The 20,111-nt window shown below is 44.3% G+C and overlaps 4 protein-coding genes across 4 annotated transcripts in view; 2 read left to right on the top strand and 2 right to left on the bottom strand.

Moving 5' to 3' along the window:
• Positions 1–20,111, top strand: part of tinf2 (TERF1 (TRF1)-interacting nuclear factor 2) — a 57,202-nt gene that overhangs the window by 3,446 nt on the left and 33,645 nt on the right. Inside the window, exons 7-8 of the mRNA XM_049568106.1 lie at positions 33–91; positions 195–274. Of these exons, the coding sequence (XP_049424063.1) occupies positions 33–91; positions 195–274 (139 nt within the window). The remainder of the gene's footprint in view (positions 1–32; positions 92–194; positions 275–20,111) is intronic.
• The window catches only part of cideb (cell death inducing DFFA like effector b), a 54,649-nt gene that overhangs the window by 9,503 nt on the left and 25,035 nt on the right, over positions 1–20,111 (bottom strand). The gene's annotated exons all lie outside the window — the stretch shown is intronic.
• On the bottom strand, positions 2,334–6,834 carry LOC125883657 (dehydrogenase/reductase SDR family member 4-like). The gene is given in 11 exon segments (XM_049568111.1): positions 2,334–3,246; positions 3,248–3,268; positions 3,370–3,425; positions 3,548–3,630; positions 3,633–3,681; positions 3,914–3,965; positions 4,053–4,123; positions 4,258–4,359; positions 4,517–4,694; positions 6,285–6,400; positions 6,708–6,834. Coding segments are annotated over 11 exon segments (831 nt in total). The 5' UTR covers positions 6,720–6,834; the 3' UTR covers positions 2,334–3,155.
• On the top strand, positions 6,994–19,159 carry LOC125883660 (embryonal Fyn-associated substrate-like). The gene is given in 10 exon segments (XM_049568115.1): positions 6,994–7,358; positions 7,859–8,062; positions 8,837–9,927; positions 9,929–10,151; positions 10,394–10,513; positions 11,472–12,416; positions 13,372–13,440; positions 16,071–16,282; positions 16,284–16,320; positions 16,416–19,159. Coding segments are annotated over 9 exon segments (2,895 nt in total). The 5' UTR covers positions 6,994–7,358; positions 7,859–8,050; the 3' UTR covers positions 16,602–19,159.

The following is a 20,111-nucleotide window of genomic DNA, read 5'->3' as shown; positions in this document are numbered from 1 at the left end:
AAGTGTTTAATTATGTTGTTTCTATTTGACAGAAATCATCCTGTCCCACCGGGTATAAGTATCTTTCCCTCTCAGCAGCGAAGTAACACAGGTGATTTAACAAATTGTTCCCAGGGAATTAAAAGAATAAAAGTACTGTAACAATAAAACTCACCTGCACAAGTTTCGGTTTGACCATTTCCTTTTGTGTTTAGAGACGTCATCCCTTACAGGAGACAGTGAAGACTACGTAGCTGATTCTGAGGATGAAGCGACAAAGAACTTCAAAGGCAGGGTATGTATTCTCCAAACATGGGAAACGGGGTATTTATGGGCAGTGAAGATCTTTAAAGGAGGGGCTTGCCTTAAATGTTTTTACTCTTCTAGGTACTCTATTTATCTAGTGTTTGAAAGTGGTATAGTTGGCACTGTTGTCGCAAAGACAACTGGATCAATTTCTGTTTTCCTCAGAGCTGAGCACAGTTACACAGGTTGCATTTCTGCTTCTCGAGATAGTAGCTGCAAGTGTTGTAGTCAGAACCACTTTAGCCAAGACCAAACTGTATTGAGACTGAGACAAGATCAAGACTTTGAGAAGTTGAGAGTGGGTCGAAAAGAAAACGTACCCATATACTCTCCTACACTCCTCTGGGTGCTCTCGGTGTCACCTGTAAGGGGGTGATCACACAGAAATGAGACGCTAGAGACGCGGACGCTTCAAAGACGCTTGAAACGCTGGAAGCGCTTATTCAATGCGCGCTAGCTACTGCTGTCTGACGCTCAAAAAGTTAAAAAAATTATAACTTTTCAGCGTATACGCGCGTCTTAAAAGAAGCGTCTAAAAAGAAGTGTCTACAAAAACACCCGTCTAAAAAGACGCCGGAAAAACGCCCATCTAAAAAGACGCTTGAACGCTGGTCAGACGCGCCATATCATAGGAAAACAATGGTTTTACTAGCGTTGCGTTTCTAGCGTTTCATCTCGGTGTGATCGCTCCCTAAGATTTTCCCAATTCAGTATCCATGGAGGAGCTCCAGACTACCCTATGACATCACAAATTTGAGTTTTAGCACTCTAGTTTTTGTATTTGGGAGAGAGTTCTTCATTTTTATTAATATTTATGGACTGTCTTAGACCATAGACCAAGTAAGATATGGTCAAGTCAGAGAGAGACCAAGACTGATGTGGAGTACTCACACTGGTACTCTTTGGTAACTGGGAATAGCTACCGACAGCTACTGGGTAAAACAAAAATGCTAACCTCTTCTCATTTTAATTGCACCCCATTGTGCCGATAATTGTGACATAATTTTCCCAGGAGATCGTACCAGGTAGCAGACAGAATTTCATAGTATAAACGAGGCTTATAAAGAACCAATCTAAATGCTGATGGTGTCATTGTTTAATAGCCATTACATTGTGCAATCAACATTTACTTCATCATGATAAGTCATAGTGTGTGCGTGTATATTTCCACTTTAAAAAAGAATAAAATCTGTCATTGAAATTTATCCTGAGGAATATTCTGAAATGATTGAAGATGATGTCTCTTTAATGTGCTGTCTCATCTGTTTTTTCTGACTGCCTCTGTCTCCTCAGCTGTTCATGAAGCGCTACTACAAGACCAAACACGGCACATATGTTCCCACTCTGAGGAGTACTGGAAGCCAGGTCGACACGGCGAGACTTAACGTCGGCTGGCAGCAAACGCAGATGATGACATGAACTTTCACTGCCAGGTTTGGTGTTGGGATGCCAGAAAAATGTCAGAGGACTTTAACTGCGGTTCAGCTGGTTTCTCCACCAGCTGCAATGGCAGGAAAGTTAAGATTTGAAATACACCAGCCACCGTGGCTGATGGTCGTATATTTTTATCCGTCTCTTGATTTATGATTTCAGTGTAGCTGAAACAGATTTTAACTTTGGCATCATGGAAAACAAGCCCTGAAATGGCACTGTCATACAAAGCACACTTTATTTTAAATTGTTTATGTGCAGTTTGTTTTTAAGTAAAGACCAGACTATATCTGGGTTATCTCTGTTACAAATAATTCACTTGTATACATATTTTAAACCTGCTATATATAGTATCCTCAGTTAAGAAATAAAATTAATTGCAGTCATGTTTTGTATGAGAAAAAATTGTCACTTTGTTGTTTTTCATTACATTCACCTGCACTTACATTCACTCATGAGATCATAATGGTAACCTTGTTTTTGGCTTAATTATGTTTGTATTTACGCATTTACTACATCTCTCACTGACTGACAACCACTGAAAATCTTCCCATTTACATATAAATGTGAGGTCATCTTATCACATGTGCTGAGAGGATGAAGTTAGTTGTCACAGCTATCAGAGAATATAAATCTTTATTCACAGAATATCACAAATAATCACCCGGGACACCTAAAAGAACCCAAAATCTTCAGTAATTGGTTACAAAATTTTGAATGCCTCAGAGATTGGTGTATTATAGCTCTCACATTAAAGGAACAGTTCACTGAAAAATCAAAAATACATATTTTTCCTCTTACCTGCAGTGCTGTTTATTAACTTTGATTGTTTTGCTGTGAGCTGCAGAGTGTTGGTAGAGATGTGTCTTTACAGAAATCATGACCTGGTTACTCACAGACCTTGTTGTGAGCAGTTCGATGTAGGAACTATTTCTTTCCACCAGACTACACCCTTAACCCTATCACTGCGCAGAAGGAAGAAGAGTGCATCTACTGCTAGCTCACCTAGCACGACTGAGCTTAGCTGAGGAGGACACCATTAATGTTGAGTAGATGCACACTTCCTTTTGCGCAGTGATATGTTTGGTAGAAAGAAAATAGTTCCTACATGAAACTGCTCGCAACAAGGTCTGTGGATTATCTTGAGTAACCAGGTCATGATTTCTGGGCAGTGACATCACACTTGAGTTTTTCACATGTACGTTTTTGGCGCTTTGAGCACCACAAGCTGAGTGCCATCTAGTTCCATTATATTGGAGAGAAGGCAGACATCTCCAACACTCAGCAACTCACACCAAAACGATCAAGGTAAATAGGTGTATTTGATTTGGGGCTGAACGGTCCCTTTAAGGTTTCCAAATCTATTCTGGCACTTTAGAAGAGTAGTCAAAATATAATCAAAACATTAAGTGCTAATTTGTTCAGTTGCCACTGGAGCTTCAGAGTCGACAGCTCATCCCTCCCGTCACTGTGATGGTCTCTCCAGTGATGTACGAAGCCTCCTCTGAGCACAAGAAGGCAATCACTCCCGATTTCCTCTGGCTGTCCCACTCTAAAGGGAAAAAATGAATCAAGGAACATATGAAATATTATATTCTTTTGTGTATTATGCAGCATGTTAGTGACAACCTTCCATGTGAGCGTGAGCCGTACCTTTTAATGCAGAGCTGCTTTTTGAAATCGTCCATGATGTCCTCATTTTGCCATAACTGGGACAAAACAGTGGTGTGTTACAGAGACTACAACATTCAAGTGTGAATAAACAAAGGAGACTTGACTCAAGGATTTAAGTGCGTGATGCAAAGAGGACTGTGTGTTTTAGTCTCCTTACCGCAGAGCTGAAGCGGGTCTTGATGACTCCAGGGGCCACGCAGTTGACTCTTATGTTACTGTGAGCCAGCTCAGGGGCCAGCACCGCGTCAGACCCAGCAGTGCTGTCTTACTCACACTGTAAGGGCCCAGAGCCTGCAGGGACAAAGCGTCCATAACATACACAGACACGCTGGTTTATATGACTCAAACTCATCAAGAATTTTCTCAGTTTTTGGATTCTTCCTTTACAGTGGAGACATGCCAGAAAAGCAAAGTTTTCTTCCCAAATTCAACATAAACCAGAGCGAATAACTGTAATATAAATGGTCCTTTGGGGGTTGAAGTATTCCTTTAATATAAATATGTTTGAGATGAATGTTCTGACCTGCATTGGTTGGTATCCAGCCACAGATGACACAAATACTACATTCCCCCCTCTGAAAGGAAAGATACAGAGCAATAATTAAACATACAGTGGACAATTTTATAGTCTTTGTTGTCGTTCGGATCAGTTTGTCACTCACCCCCTTTTTTCCATATGAGGCGCCACCAACTTGGTCATTAGGAAGGCGGCTTTCACATTTACAGACAGGATCTAAAGAAAAAGATCCCATAAATTATCCTGTATTACAATAAATGAAAGGAGGAACGAGACGCAGAATCATTTCAACAAGTCTTCATGTTTTTATTTTATAAATGAGGCCTGGGGCTTCATCTATTGTTGTGTACCTTGTCCCAGACCTCCTCCGTGGAGTCCATGACGCTTCCAAAGAAAGGGTTGACTGCTGCGTTGGACACCAGGATATCAATGCCCCCGCACTGATCCAGAGTCTATACCAAGCACAGGATGAGACTATTAATGAGGTCGAGCTGGATGAATCATAGACAACCTCATAATTATGGATATGCAGCCATGTGGCTCAAACTTCTTTGATGCAGTTGTGTATGAATCATTTAACTGTGGTTGACAGAATTTAAAAATACTGACCAGTTGAACCAGTTTCTCTCTGTCTTCCCCTATGCCAACATTACAGGTGGTCCCGGTCACTTGGATGCTCTGGCTCTGCAGCAGCGCCACAGCCTTGTCCACGTTGGTCTGCCGCCGGCTGCTCACCACCACATGAGCTCCTCTCTTTCCCAGAGCCTGAGCTGCAGCTAGACCAATACTGAGGAAGAGAAGAACAGCGTCTAAGTGTCTTGTGTCAAACTGTCACTCTTTCCAGCAGCTCTTTAGGTACCAAATGTGTTTTGTAGCGACCTGTCGCTGGTTTTCTTGTGGCTTTTTAGTTTCCAAACATGGGTGTTTTGTGGCAAACTGTCATTGTGTTTCCAGCAGCTTTTTAGGTACCAAATGTAGGTGTTTTGTAGCGACCTGTCGCTGTTTTTGTTGTGGCTTTTTAGTCACCAAACATGGGTGTTTTGTGGCAAACTGTCACTGTGTTTCCAGCAATTTTTTTGGTACCAAATGTAGGGTGTTTTGTAGTGACCTGTCACTGTTTTTCCAGCATCTTTTTAGGGCACCAAACATTGGTGTTTTGTAGCAACCTGTCGTTTTCAAGCGGCTTTCTAGGCACCAAATGGGTGTTTTGTAGCAAACCTTCACTGTGATTCCCATGTAATATCAGGCATCAAACATGGGTGTTTTGTAGTGACCTGTCACTGTTTTTCCAGCATTTTTTAGGCACCAAACGCAGGTGTTTTGTAGCAAAATGTTTGTGTTTCCAGCAGCTTTTTAGGTACCAAATGTAGGTGTTGTGTAGTGACCTGTCGCTGTTTTCCCCATGGCTTTTTAGTCACCAAACATGGGTGTTTTGTGGCAAACTGTCACTGTGTTTCCAGCTACTTTTTTAGTCACCAAACATGGGTGTTTTGTAGCGACTTGTCACTGTTTTCCAGCTTTTTTTATGCACCAAACATTGGTGTTTTGTAGCAAGCTGTTGCTGTTTTCAAGTGGCTTTCTAGGCACCAAACATGGATGTTTTGTAGCAAACCTTCACTGTGTTTCCCATGTCATATTAGGTATCAAACATGGGTGTTTTGTAGCGACCTGTCACTGTTTTTCCTGCATTTTTTAGGCACCAAACGCAGGTGTTTTGTAGCAAACTGTCTGTGTTTCCAGCAGCTTTTAAGGTACCAAATGGAGGTGTTTTGTAGCAGCCTGTTGCTGTGTCCAGCAGCTTTTTTAGGCATCAACCATGGGTGTTTTGAAGCAACCTCTCACTGTTTTTCCAGCATTTTTTTAAGCACCAAACATTGGTGTTTTGTAGCAACCTTGGCAGGGCCCCCAAACCCACTATTTCATATGCGTCCCCCCTAAATTTTGAAACAAAACATCCGCCTTTGTGCTCCAAAGACAAGAATAATGCCACCATGGTGTTGAAAGGCAAACAGCCCCTGGATATGTACTGTCACAGAAACTTGCTGTTCTTGTTCATATATTTTTCAGACATGTAAAATATTTTTAAAAGTACAGGCAAAATTTTTCAGCAAGGGATGGTATCTCCTTTTTAAATTTAAATACAGTTTGATGTACCACTTTGCCCGGGATTTCCCTGTCTTGACCTGAGGTGTTGCGGTCAGTGCAAAGGTGAGGATGCTTTCAATACCAGCTTCATACAATTTGCATAATTTAGTTTTTTTTGTCTGTCTGTGTCAGTGCTTCATCAGAGCAGCAGATAACTATTGCAGAAGCCATTTTCTTACTTACTAATCTCTGTATTTTAGGGCAGCACAGGCATTCATCATGTAATTCTTACCCATCTGTGGAGGCAGTGACAACGGCTACCTTTCCAGCAAGGCTGCTTTGAGACATGCTTCTTTGGCCAGCGACAGGATTGGTCCTAAGGCACCTGAATACACTCCTCAACATCACCTGTGAGCAACGAATATGAAGTCACGGATATATTTTATGAAAACATTGGGTAACTAGGGCAGAGGTCACCTGGACTCTGACAGCAGTGGTGCCCAAACTGAATGCTTCAAATTGAAGCTTGAAGCCACTTTCTCTTAAGTCACTTCAACTAATAATTGACACATGGTGACAACAATAATAAATAGTTGATTGGTATACTTAAAGAGACAAAATCAAGACTATTTGGAGCATGTTTATGTTTTTACGCAGCTACATTGTATAAACAACTAATGCAAATGCGCAAATGTGATCAAACGTTTTATCTCACCCTGCAGTTCATGCGGTATTGAAGATAAGGTTCAACCAAAATCTAAAAAATTGTTACAGGACTATCAAAGTCTACTGCCTGGACTTTTGACTACCTCTATAAACGCGTAGCTATAGCCAGTTTCCGGGTAAATAATACGATGTCAAAATAAAAGCCGCCAGCAAGCAGCCCAGTGCAGTTGCCTGCTCTTTGATTCAGTTGTACAACCAAGTGCCTCCCAAAAATATGCTATACATTTAGGGAATATTAAATGTTGTTTACCATCGGATGATAGTATTAGCTCGAGGCGCACGTCTTGTTTTTTCCTCAGTTTACAGCTTAGTTTTCCGATGAACAGCAAAATCCGGACGTCCCTAAATGCAACACACAAAGCCGAGCCAATCACAGAGGTGGTGTGTTCACGGCTGCGGATACCTGCGCGATTTCACAGATGTTGGATAGGTCTACAACCTGAAGCTAACGCGCACGCTATGCTACTGGATCAGTGAATGGCGTCAACCCCTGAAGGAGGCGGAGATAGCGTTGTTGTCATCGCCGAAGATGATTGAACGCCGATGGCCTCAGATTTTCACGCCTGAAAAGAAGTGATTTCTACGTTTGTGAGACTGTACGCCGACGCGAAGTTTATGGGCGATAAGAGAATAAAGCAAGGTAATTATTTTAACAACGGTACTTTGGGTGCTAACGTTGGCTCGTGCGCGTATTAACCGTTTTCCCCCGGCGGTGCCATTGTTGTTTTGAACTGAACTTTGGCGTTAGCAGCGAAAGGCGATGAAGATAACCAGCGTTATCATAGCTAACAGTATCTAGCTAATGTTGGTAGCTAGGCCGCGACAACACGGCTAATGTTATATTAGCTAGCTACTGTTCAATTGAATTATCATTTTAATCTGAATAGTTATAGATAACTTTATAATACATATTTAATAGCGAGTGCACACCGGGTTATTTCGCTACGATGCTAAGCTAACGTTAGCTTAGCGGGTTGCTTCTAACGTAACGTTACTGGGCGTGGAAATGATAGACAGGTGTTGCCGCTGCCTGCCCTACCTTTTATTTCACATGTGCCTCGTAGCGTACGAGTTGAGGCTGACCAACAGTCTCGGTGTGATGTGCGTGAGTCGTGAAAAGCGTTTGTGCATTGATTTCAGGATCTTTATGAAGGCGGAGACGACCCGGACTTTGAGATGTGTCCTTCCCGGACTCAGCTGTGCCTCCGCACCGAGCCTCTCCGGCGACCAGGACATCCATAGAAGCACCGCTGATCTAGATGGACGACCCCGACTGATCCGGACTCTGGAGTTATAGTTTCTCTCTGAGACATAACTGTTATCTTGGCAATAATGTCTGTCTCTGTGAGTACAGTGTTTGTGTCTTTGTGTGTGTGCATTTGCATGTCTTCTTCTTGAGTACACATGCAATCAAAACTAAAATACACATATATATAATCTACTTTGCACGCTTTTACCTTTTGTACGTTCTCACCATGTCTATATATTTTATTAGGATCCTCATTGCCTCCATTACTGTTCTAAGGGGGTCCCACATGGCTCAATGGAGCCTAGCTGTCCCCAGGGGGTTGGTTTAGAAAATGAAAGGGGGCCTGACTCTCTGGCTTTGGGTTGGCAATTAAATCCTAAACAGCAAAGGGACAGATGTGCCTCTCATCCCCTCCCCCTCCCTCTCATCTCGCTCATTACCATTAAGCCCTTGTGTCCATTTGATCATTGATCCTCCCTGACTGTGCCCCTCGCTCCCTCTCAGCTCCATGATTATTGACACAGCTGTGAATTATGTCATGATGCTCGTTTTTACGCTTTAAAATTTTCTTTGTGCGTTCTCCCATCCTCTTCCTGTCCCTCTGTCTCTCGCACGGACATTTTACGAGATCTTCCCTATTCACTCGTATTCACTCTCCATTCAATAGCCCTGAACAATCGACCTTTTTATGCCCCTGACTTGGCACTGCCACGTCAATGTACTTGTTTGTTTGTGGTGAGCAGATGTGAGACACTAGCTTGTGTGAATTTAGGCTGTAGATTAAAACCTGTTCTTGGCGTGTGTTGTGTGAGTTACTGAAGGGAAGGGTCCATGTTTATGATTTTTGCTGTTTTTGTCCTCTTTCTCAGACGGTATTGGCAAAGGCGCTGTTTGACAACACGGCCGAAAGCCCAGAGGAGCTGGCTTTCCGGAAGGGTGACATCCTGATGGTTCTTGAACAGGAGCAGAGTGGCGGGCCAGGCTGGTGGCTCTGCTCCCTACATGGCAGACAGGGCATTGCACCTGCGAACCGCCTTCGACTCCTCCAGACCGCCCCGCCCCCAGGCTCAGACCCCCGACGTAACCCTGCTGAGGACTCCGTCTACCTGTCGCCTGTTCCCCCACTGGCCCGGACTGCTGTCAGCAGTAGTGCAGAGGACATAGATGGAGTGTATCGCTCCCCGCCAGCTGTGGGCGAGGGACGAGGAGCTGCCTCAAGGCCGGGGGAGCTCCGCAGAGTCGAGGGTGGGCGCCCACGCTCCCACTCCAGCTCTGGCACCCGGCCCAGACCTGACTGGGATTTAGGGGTGACGGGGCGTCCGCGCTCACCCTCTCTGAGAGGACGGGGCTCAGAAGCGACAGGAACACTTTATCAGACTCCAGTAAGTCCCATGCCTTCAGCAGCTCAGCATGCCAGGCCGCCACTCATGGCTTCAGAGTCTGTGTACCTCTCCCCCACTGGAGTACCGCGGGCAGCTGATGAACCAGAGGACACTACATATCTAGTTCCTAGAGAAACACTAACAGCAGGACACTCTGACGACTGTTACTTGGTGCCTAAAGGCACACCCCTTGCAGGTGATGATGTTTACCAGTCCCCAACAGGAGGAGTTGTGGGCACTGCTGTCTGCTCTAATGGCCCCAGTGGAACACCCGGTACCCCTCAGCCGAAAGTGAGCCAGGACACCCCAGGGGTGTACCAAACACCCACCTCTGTGGGAACAAGCCTTCACAGGACTTCAGCCACAGTTTTGGCTCACCAGCATCCATCTCACATATCCCCTGTCCAAGCATCTCCCAGACCTCTGCTCAAGGGCGTTTCACCCAACTCTGCAGTCGCCAGAGGCAAACCCGGCCTGGCCTGTCATCGTGGGTCACCTTTGCTGGTCAGAGCAGGCCAGGTCAGGGTTCCTGGATCACCAAATTTTGCCCGCAAACCTCCTCCGCCAGCTCCTCCAGTGAGGAGTCACCAGGAAAGATGCTGCACCGTCATCTGCCGATTCTAACTCTGTTCCCAAACCCACTGCTCAGGTTACTAATGCAGGCCTGCAGCAAGAAGAGGACAAACAAAGAGGAGTTCCTCAGAGTAAGGATGAACGGATGAATAACGGCCTGGAAAAAAGCAACAATATGCAGAACAAAAAAGGAGAAAGTCAGGATTACGCAGATGATGTGGATGACCAGGTATGTGGAGCTACTCCGCTTATCACACTGTTCAAACTAGAAACGTGTTACGTTGCAGGTTATTATCATTGTTATTTAATAGGTTTATACACCCTTTAACTACTCCAAAAACGTGTTCTCGAGAGTTTGTGTATGGTTTGGATTTGCATGTCGTTTGAGTTTCATCAGCATGTTTGAAAATGATTCAAATTTTGACCAACGTGCAGTCATAATTTGGTTTTGTGCTTCTGTTGTCTTGGTAGGTGTATGATACTCCTCCCAGTGGCAGGTGGCAGCGTCCAGTCCCATCCTCCCTGGGTGATGATGACGGTATCTATGACACCCCTCGCAGTGTACCACCACAAGCTGACTCTGAGACAGAGGTAAAGATACCACTTAGCAGCAGGCTTTTACCAAGAGCTGAATTATCCGCAGAGGTCTCTTCCTCTCCAAAACAAACAGAGATGGTGCTTTAAACTGGTAAAAACACTAAATCAAGCAATTTAACATTAAAAATCAGAGTTTTTCCAATGCTGTGACTTCACAACTCAACAAAATATAAAGCGTATAACATGTTATATATGCGTGTTGTGCCTATAATTACGCTCTTTTATTTTCTGACAGTCAAATAATAATCCTTGTGGTTGATATGATTGACCATGAAATTGCTGGGAACTGTGGTAAACTGGTGTGTTTAGTTCATGTCTGTACAAGTGTAGCGTTTCACTAACAAGAGATGACTATCAAATACCCTGTCACCATTTCTTCCCACATTCCACCATTGGTCTGTCTCCCTGCCCCCCTTTAAGGCGAGGCCACACCTGTCTCTCTCTGCCGTGGGAGCCTGTCTATCCAGTCCAAATGCTGCTGCTATTTTCTCTCAGTCACACCCATCTGTCAGGGCCATGCCAAGGCCATACCACCACCAGCAGCACCCTAACCCCCAGTGGTCTCCCCCTTTAATGTTACTTAAAAATGTCTGCCAGCTGTTGGATTATTTTTTCCTCCTTGCCTGCAGTTACTGTATGTGGACGCATTGTTTTTACTCTCAGCTGGTTAAGGGGACAAATGTCTCCCTGCACTCCGTTTTGCTTTTGTGGTGACTCTGTGATGCCATTCAGTCTGATCAGCCATGCACAAGACACGTTTCAGTCAAGTCTAATGGTGTGTTCACACTGAACACAAAGTGAACTTTAGTCTTGGGTGCCTCTCGTCAATAATTATTGACACAGAAACCCCTTACATTTGTTCCCACTCCATAGAAATCATTCTCTGTCCACACAAGCATAAAGTAAGCAACACATACAATTAAAAAATCTTCTGTCTTCTCCCCCCTTGTAGGTCTATGATGTCCCCACTCTTTCCCTGAATGTGTCTACATCAGATGTCCAGCCTGACGAAGTTGATGACGATGTATACAGCGTTCCTACACTTCCAGGTGTGCCTCTGGGCCCAGGAGAGTCCACCATCAGCCTCTCTGCTGAGGATGCCGGCCAGGTTGGACAGGCCTGTCGTGTCCCTGGATCTGAGAAACGAGCCAGTGGCGGAGGTCATAATCAGGACACTTCTGAGCCAGACTGTGGCATCTATGACATGCCTGCCTTGACTTCCGAAGTCCTCCCTCACTCTTTGTCATCCTCCTCCACTTCCACTCGCCGCCTCTCTGTTTCTAGTAACGGTTCAGGCGACATGCAGTGGAGAGCAACGCTTTCCAGCCTTGTCCACTCAGTGCTGAGCACGGCCTCCTGCCCGGCCTCCACCCTGTCATCACGGGACCTGGCCACCTCGTTGGCTGAAATCCTGTCGACCTGGAAAGCCAGTCATTCAGATGATCCACCACCGCCTCTTCAGCAGGCGTGGGCTCGTCTATCAGACCTTCTCCCGGCGTTATCCGCAATTGGCAACGCTCCTCCATCTGAAGGGCTGTTGACGCTCATCCAGCGCTCCCTTGAAGAAAGTGCCCTGCTCTTGCAGGCTCAGGGCCGACCACGTTTGCCTTCCCAAGATTCCCTGTCCCGCAGGCCATTGCCTGCACTCCCCGTGCCTGATGGGAAGTCATCAGGAGGAGGCATGGGCTCACGTAAAGGTAGCTGGATCCAGGAGAGGCCCCTGCCCCCGACCCCTCAGCCTGCTTTCCCTTTGCCTCCCACTGTGTCGACTGTGACACTCACAGTGGGCCCTGTTGATGGAGAAGATGACCCCAGCAATGAGTACGCAGGGATCGGCTTGACTCCCATCCCCGCACCTGTACCAACTGGAGACAGCGTTGGATACGTCAAGCTACAGGTCAGTTTTCATGATGAAATTAATGGATGTGTTGTACAACATCTGCATGAAAAACTGGATCTTTGCAGACCACTTATATATCCATTAATTTTCACAGTTCTAGCTGTATAGCTTGCTCTGTTTGTTAGTTGGCTGGTCGGCAAGGTCGTGTACAGTTCATATTTGAACTGATACTGGTCTGGGTTCCTGTTCTGGTACCTAGGATCTGGCTCTGGTACCCAACGATACCTTTTTTCAGTACTTTGTATTAGAGATGCACCGATCCAGCTTTGTCAGTTGTGATACCGATCCAGATGCTGTGGCTTTGAGTATCAGCCGATACCCGATACCGATCCGATACCATGGTTGACCCAAACAGCTATATACCTTTACATGTAGAACAAAAAAGACTAGAGGCATCAGGCATTGATGACTACACAGTTCTTTCCTAAGATAAAATGAAACAAGATGAAACAAATTAATGCAATTGTGCAATCTGATGAAATGACTGTGGCAGTCTGTTACCACGTCCAGGCTTTGTGGCTCTGCCTCCGGTCTGACGTTGAATCTAGCGGTTCAGTTTAGCTCTGTTGCTGCCCGCTTTCCAGACCTTGGGGTGCTTTGTAGCACTTCCGCCTCTTGTCGAAACCCCGCGTTCTCACCCAGATCCACTCTAAGGTGGCAACATTTGGCACTGATCGATTTAACATGAATCGAATTGGTAGTACTGACGTAATTCAGTTGGTCCCCTTAAAAGTACCAAGTTTGGTAGGCAACCCAAAGAACATGGCACATTCACAAGTACTGTGAAAGCCTGAGTCAAGAACTAAGCTGTTTTTTTTTATCGCAAGTAATATGGGGATATTCAACCGCACTATCGGATATTTTCCTCACATTGTGTAGCCCTAAATACATCAAACATGGACAGTAGCCGTGTCTGTAAACACCCCTGACTGTTCTATCCGTCCCACACTAGGGTAAACCTGATCCACTTCCGGACGTCCTGGGTGAGAATGGACACACACAAATCACTGCAGAGCCAACGGTGAGTCCCTTCCTCTATTTTTACCTCCACACACTCAGTCGTTAGCTCCTACAGTCCAAAGGATTCTTACATGATTTGTGTTGCACAGAAACACACGTAGCAAGTCAGCACAGATAAGTCATTGATTCACTCTGTGTTCACAGTGCGCCCTGTTTACTAATGAGCACTGTGACTCATTAATCCAGCTCACTGCAGCTTTTTGGCTACCGATGTCGTCAAAATCCATCCTCAGTCTACACCTACTGTGTTTACACAACACCAGTTGACTTTATATCACGTTAACCCTTTGTTGATGTCTTCCCCGTGAATCTGCACGCACATCCATCAGGCCATGAGATTCAGAGTGTGTTTCTGATGTTTAGGCTTTTGTTCTTCAGGGAATCCAACATCAAGGCTTGTGACAGCACACAGAAGCAAAATTACAATCAGTCATTGTCTTACGTTTTCTCTTGAGTCAGTTTCGTCTTCTGTCGCTCGAGACTGAGGTCATGTTTTCTTATCTCTCAGTCTGCATGTTTTCTACTCCTTGCTGGATTCCTTGGTTGCGCCACAGACGACCAACAAGAGGTCACTTGTAAATCTTAACAATCTTGCCTCACATAGAACGAAAGCTGCAGGACAATAAGAGACAGAAAAGCTCAGTCACTTGCTGACGTACTGTGTATATATGGGTGTGTGTGTGTGTGTGTGTGTGTGTGTGTGAGACTCTCTCTGGCTTTTAAGTTATGTATAAGACTGCACATGTTACATTAACAACATTACACACCATTAATCAGAGGCCTGCATACGTTTGTTTACATGACGAAGCTCTGATGTTCAGGAGTTAAAGGCAGCGTGGAGCATTCACACTGATGAATGATAATGTTCTGTAAACAGAAGACACGTGCTGCACGCTCCGGCTGTGTCTGCAGTAAATTAGGATGGATTCTGATTGGCTGTCAGTGTCTCTGTTCATGAAATCGCTCTGAAAGTGATCCCAATGATACTGTTTGCCACCGTTGTCGTCGTTACAGTTGAGATGTGGACTCATTGCTTATTTTTTATAGTTATTATTACAATTTTTGTTCTTGATGTGGATGAGTCTTTAGATAAATGGTTGCTTGAGGTTAGAGCTAATTACTATTTTTTATTACGGATTCATATTTGAATTACTTTCTCAATTAAATATTTAGTCCATAAAATGTTAGAACATAGTGGAAAACTACTGTTATAATTTCCCAAAACCCAAACAAAGACAGCTACGTATCACATGTGACGAAAAAAAGGGTGAAAACCACCAAATTGTCATATGTGAGAAGCTGGAAGCTGCAACAGTTTGGCTTAGAAACTGGATATAATTATTGTGGCCATTTAATTAATCAACTGATTATTGCAGCTTTACTAAAGACTCATTTAAATGTCATTTTTAACCTATGTGAAGTGCAGTACAGCAAAATGACTGAAAGCATGAATCCATGGTTGTTGTGTATTTAATTTAATGTTTCTCATTCATTCTCCTTGTTTGGACTTTCTCAGCTGTTACAGGGACTCAAAGTCAAGTCCATTTAGCCTTACAATTTCTTCATTTCATCAGGAAAATGATACTTTTTTTTTTTTTTTAAGATTTTTTTTGGGCATTTTGCCTTTATAGATAGGATAGTCAAGCGTGAAAGGGGGAGAGAGAGAGAGGGAGGATGACACGCAGCAAAGGGCCACAGGCTGGATTCGAACCCGGGCCGCTGCGGCAACAGCCTTGTACATGGAGCGCCTGCTCTGCCACTAAGCCACCGACACCCCAGGAAAATGATACTTAATAGTGATGATTACATGAACACAGTAGTCGAGCTAAGCTCATAGCTTGACTAATCAGTCAAGTCGGACTTCTCGTCAGGTCTGAGTATACATGTAGAAGAGAAAATCTAATTTCTGACCAAGTACGTTTGACTCCTCTGATAGGCGGCGCTGTGTCCTTTTTAATATAGTGTGTATTGAGCTAGTTCCGGTTTTTGCTTGTCTGTCACCATGGTGTTTGTTTGTTTGTTTTTCCGGGAGTTACTGCTCTGCTGCTTCGTCATCTCCTTCTTCTCCTTCTTCCGGGTGAAAGCCCGCAAAAGAAAAAATGGTGCATGCACAGAACGCCGAGTCCAACTCCAGTCAGACTAAGTGGTTACATGCAGCAATAGTTCGACTTTCAATTGAATTATCTAGGTGTAGTCGAGCTATGGTTAGTCCAATTTCAGTCGGACTAAACTGTTTACATGCATTTAAATGTCTAGTTTCAGTCGGACTACGCCAATAATTCAATTTTCTTAAGCTGCATGTAAACGTACTGACTGTCTGCTAGCTAGCTGCCACTGCACAGACAGTAGAATCCAACACGCAGAGTGAGAAACACAAAATTGCAAAGGAAACCTGCCAACAAATGCCAGGTATTTCCAAGTTCTGTGCTACAGCAAGGGACAAAAAAGTCGAATTTTGTCTTACAATAATTATTTGGGAAAAATTGTCCCTTACCCTCACTTTTGATTATTGAAAAGCTGGTCTTAAATTTCATCTTCATCTTGCCTTAAGCTGTAGAAACCCTTACTTATTGCCAATGAAGTATTTGACTCTGTCCCTTTCAAACGCTAATATCATCTTTCCTTTTACAGTTGACTCCATCCTCCACTTCCTGTGTCTCTCTCCTGGAGGACTCGGAGCTGCTGTCCTTCTACTCTTCCCAGAGTCTCGCTCACCTCTCCTGTTTGGCAGATGCCATCGACGTGCTCTTCAGCAGCGTGCAGGGGAACCAACCGCCCGCATTTTCCGCCAGAGGGAAGAGTCTCATCGTGACGGCACACAAGCTGGTGTTCATCGGGGACACGCTCCCGCCTTCTCACCTCTGCTGACCTCCGGGCCAAGGTGCGTAGAGAAGATTGGTGTGAATAGTATAGTACACTATACATGCTTTTAACTTAATGGACAATGACAGTTTTTATTTCCTTTCTCTGCTTCAGATAACAACCTCAGGGGGACGACTCTGCCAGGCCTTGAAGTCAGTTGTCGTGGCAACAAAAGGCGCTGCACAAAACTACCCGTCAGTATCCGCCACCCAGGAGATGGTGGACCGCGTCGCCGAGCTCTCCCAGCAGGCCGCGGGCTTCTCCACTCTGCTCCAGCGCCTGGCGGAAATATCTTCGTGATATTTCGTACCACTTGCGTAAAAAAAAAAAAAACTTTGTTTACACTACACATATATTTTCTCTCTTTGAAATGCCTTATTTGTTGTTAGACTCTTTCACCACCTTTTGTTTGAATGGGATTGAAGCAAGCGGAGTTGAAGTGTTGACCCTCGCTGCAGCTGTTAGGGAGCTGGGTTTCGACTGTGTTGGTTCCTGTCCTCCCAGTGTGTGTTGGTTTGCCTTTTGTTTATATACTGACCTCTGTGCTTTGATGCCAGGCACACTTGTCTATTTGAGTGTTAACTTATTGAATATTTGAAGCCCCCTTGAAGGCTTTGAGCGTCCGTGCGGGACTGTTTATCTTGGGAGCTTTGCTTTGTTATGTTGGCCATATTTTCTTTTCCTCACATGATAGCCATTTTCCTTCCATCCTTTATTTATTTAGCCATCCCCCTTGTTCCAAAAATAGCACAGAAGGAGGCCTTACATCCTGGTTCTGACCTACTTCTTACTGTTAACCTGAAAGGCCTTTTGTGAGCATCATTCTGAAGCTGCTGAGGCAGCATATCGTGTTTTTGGGCTTAATATGGAAGAAATGGAAGAGGCCCGACTTCCATTCTTAATCTGTGCAAGTGCGTGTCGTGTTTGTGTCGTGCCCATTTCCACTAGAAAGCAAAGTACAGTTCCACTCGTGGAGGATTACAAGAACCATCTTCTCAACACGTGTTCAGTTTACGCTCATGCAGTCGCACACAAGAAGACGAATTAAAATCCTGTTTGACAGAGGGAGATCATATTTGAGTGACTGAGAGTGAGTAATGATAGCTGGGTGAGATGTTGCCTAATCCTGTTCTTTCCCACAGTCATGTGATAGCCTGGCAATGGATAACAAACCTGTCTACCGAGCTCACCTGTCTGCACACGTCTTGTTGTGACTGCACGCTCGACTTTCTTTGGCTTTCCTCGCTTTTCATGTTTATTTCCCATAAGACGCTCGTGCAAGTAGAGAGTACTTTCTCACATTTGCTTTGATCATTTAAAGTCAGGTCGAAACTAAGGCTGGGTATGATACTTGCATCACATCAAGATGGATATTTAAGGGATAGTTTTAAGTACGGTTATATGAGGTACTTGGTCATTGTCAGTGTATTACATACAGTAGATGTCACTCGGCATGTTGCCAGTTTGGAGAAGCACCCTGGAGTCTGACACGCAAGCTAAGCGATGTACTGCTGTAGAGGAGTAGTTTAAGTGTATGCTATATTGAGAACATTCTCGCAGCTTTACCTTAGCGTCCGACAGCGATTTCTCACAGGAAATGAAACTGTATCACTATTTTCAAAGCCAGACTCCATCGCAGAGCTGATCACAGGAGCTGCTGGTCTACGACTAACTTGATCATGTTATTTGGGACTTCAAAACCCAAACTAGCCCTTTAAAGCACCATAGCAGAACAGCAGCTCGCGTGTTCAGTGAGGCAAAATTACTGCTTTTGTTAATAGAGTCTTGTAGCTTTGACGAGAGCATAGATGGGGAAGCGAAGCCGTCAGAATGGGGTGTCGAATGGAAAAACAAAGCATACAACCCAACTTATGAGCTGTCCCTTTAATATTTGAAGGACATATTTTGCCCAGCCTTAGTAGAAACTGTGAAATACAGCACAGCACACTTTGTGATTGAAATATTTTGCATTTTAAATCCAACAAAACACTTACCTGTTTCCTATTTCAGACCATTGTATTACTGTCTGACCACTACCGTGTCTACTTGTACCACTTTTGAGATATAATGCGTCGGTCTACGCACATACAGCTCATACATACGTTAAATATGAAGCTGTGATGGAACAAAAAGTCGACTGGAAGTTGAACAAACACGATGTTTCTCACATTCACACTACAAATGGTGCTCCACAAAGCTGGAATATAATGTATCATCAGTCATGTTGTTTAAACTAATATTCAAGTTTTATTCTCAGATCCGTATAAGTATCATCAGGGCATTGCATAATCATCTTCTCAGCTGTGTGGCTCAGTTTTAAATCATTATTTTACGACTGTGTCTTCTGTCACTACTTTTACATTCTCTCTGCTGCAGTGCCACCCTGTGGAGGTTTGAAGTATTACCTAATGAATACCTGCCTGCCAAAACAGGCTCTAATACTGTTTGTATGAAGAGAGCATGATCGGCAAGTAACCTTTAGCAGTATATTTATTACTGTCAAGTTTTTATGTTATTTGCTTTCCACTTTGCATGGCTTTAATTTGCTTAATTTTTATATATATATATGCACATCCTTCACCGTGGGGTGATTTTACTGGGTAATTTACAACTGACTTTTTTTTTTTATTTTCCCCTGGGAAAAATATGTTAAGTTACAGTTCAAAGATAAGGCTGTTTTTCTTTTGTACAAGAAAGGGGTTTTTTTTACACTATGTGAACTCATTTGAGTCTGTTATCTGTATTTGCTGAGGTATAGAAGTCTCCTACAGTGATACACCCCCTTGCTTTTAACACTACATTTGGTGTCTGTCTTGTATTCCTGTTCAGAATGCACAAATACATCTTTTGCAATTAAATGAATGTGTTTTGGTTATTTATTGCAGTATTGGTGTCCAAAAATAGATGATTTTGTTATTTGCCGGGCAAAAATATATATTTTTTAAGTAGATTAATTAAAGCAAGATTAAAACTATTTAAAATTAAAAATAAATAAATAAATTAAATTTAAAAAAGTCTTAATATTATGTGGATGTGGGCCCAAACTGGCTCAACATCTTTTCCAACTGTCACCGTTCTGTCATGCGATTCGGATAAGCCGAGCCCTTCCGGAAACTGCCGAGCTGTGACGCTGAGCAGCAGCCGTAGCGACGCTTGTTGGAGTTTAGACAAGCGGAGGGAGCAAAATGGCGGACGAAGATATTACGCTTGATGGAAAACCTCTACAATCGCTCCGTGTCGCGGATTTGAAAGCCGCCCTGGAGCAAAGAAACCTCCCGAAGAGCGGGCAGAAAAACACGCTCATGAAGCGACTGAAAGGGGTAAGTTTGCCGCCATGTTACGGACGCTTGTCGAGTCTGTCTAAGTTCAGCAGGAGGCGAGAGACGTTGGGGGTTAACGTTAGAGGCCGTAACGGTGTGTGGGCTCGGAAGCGGGAATACATAAATCGCCTGCCACACGTTATTACACATCAACAACAGTTTTCGGTGGCGGTTATTCGTAGCTGACAGCACAACGAAACTGCCCACCGACCGAGCTCACACTCAATCGGCAACTACTCTCAGTGCACCGTGTTGCTCACAGTTGAACTGTGCACCTGTCAAGTCGAGGCCTAAGCCGCACATAGTGTACAGTACATGGCCGTGCCCGCGCTCCTGTGTGAGTGTATCGGGGTTACGGGACGCGCCTCGCCATGTAAACACAATTTTACGAGCTCCAACAACCAGTGAATTACTCAGCTGTGGTTCACGGTATATTTATTTTTCAACACTGCTGCTGTTCTGCACAGGACATTCAGTCCATAAGCTGTCA

Source organism: Epinephelus fuscoguttatus, linkage group LG23 (genome assembly GCF_011397635.1).
Source record: "Epinephelus fuscoguttatus linkage group LG23, E.fuscoguttatus.final_Chr_v1".
NCBI classification, from domain to species: domain Eukaryota; kingdom Metazoa; phylum Chordata; class Actinopteri; order Perciformes; family Serranidae; genus Epinephelus; species Epinephelus fuscoguttatus.
The sequence above is the reverse complement of the archived record's forward strand: the minus strand, read 5'-3'. Positions and strand labels throughout refer to the sequence as shown.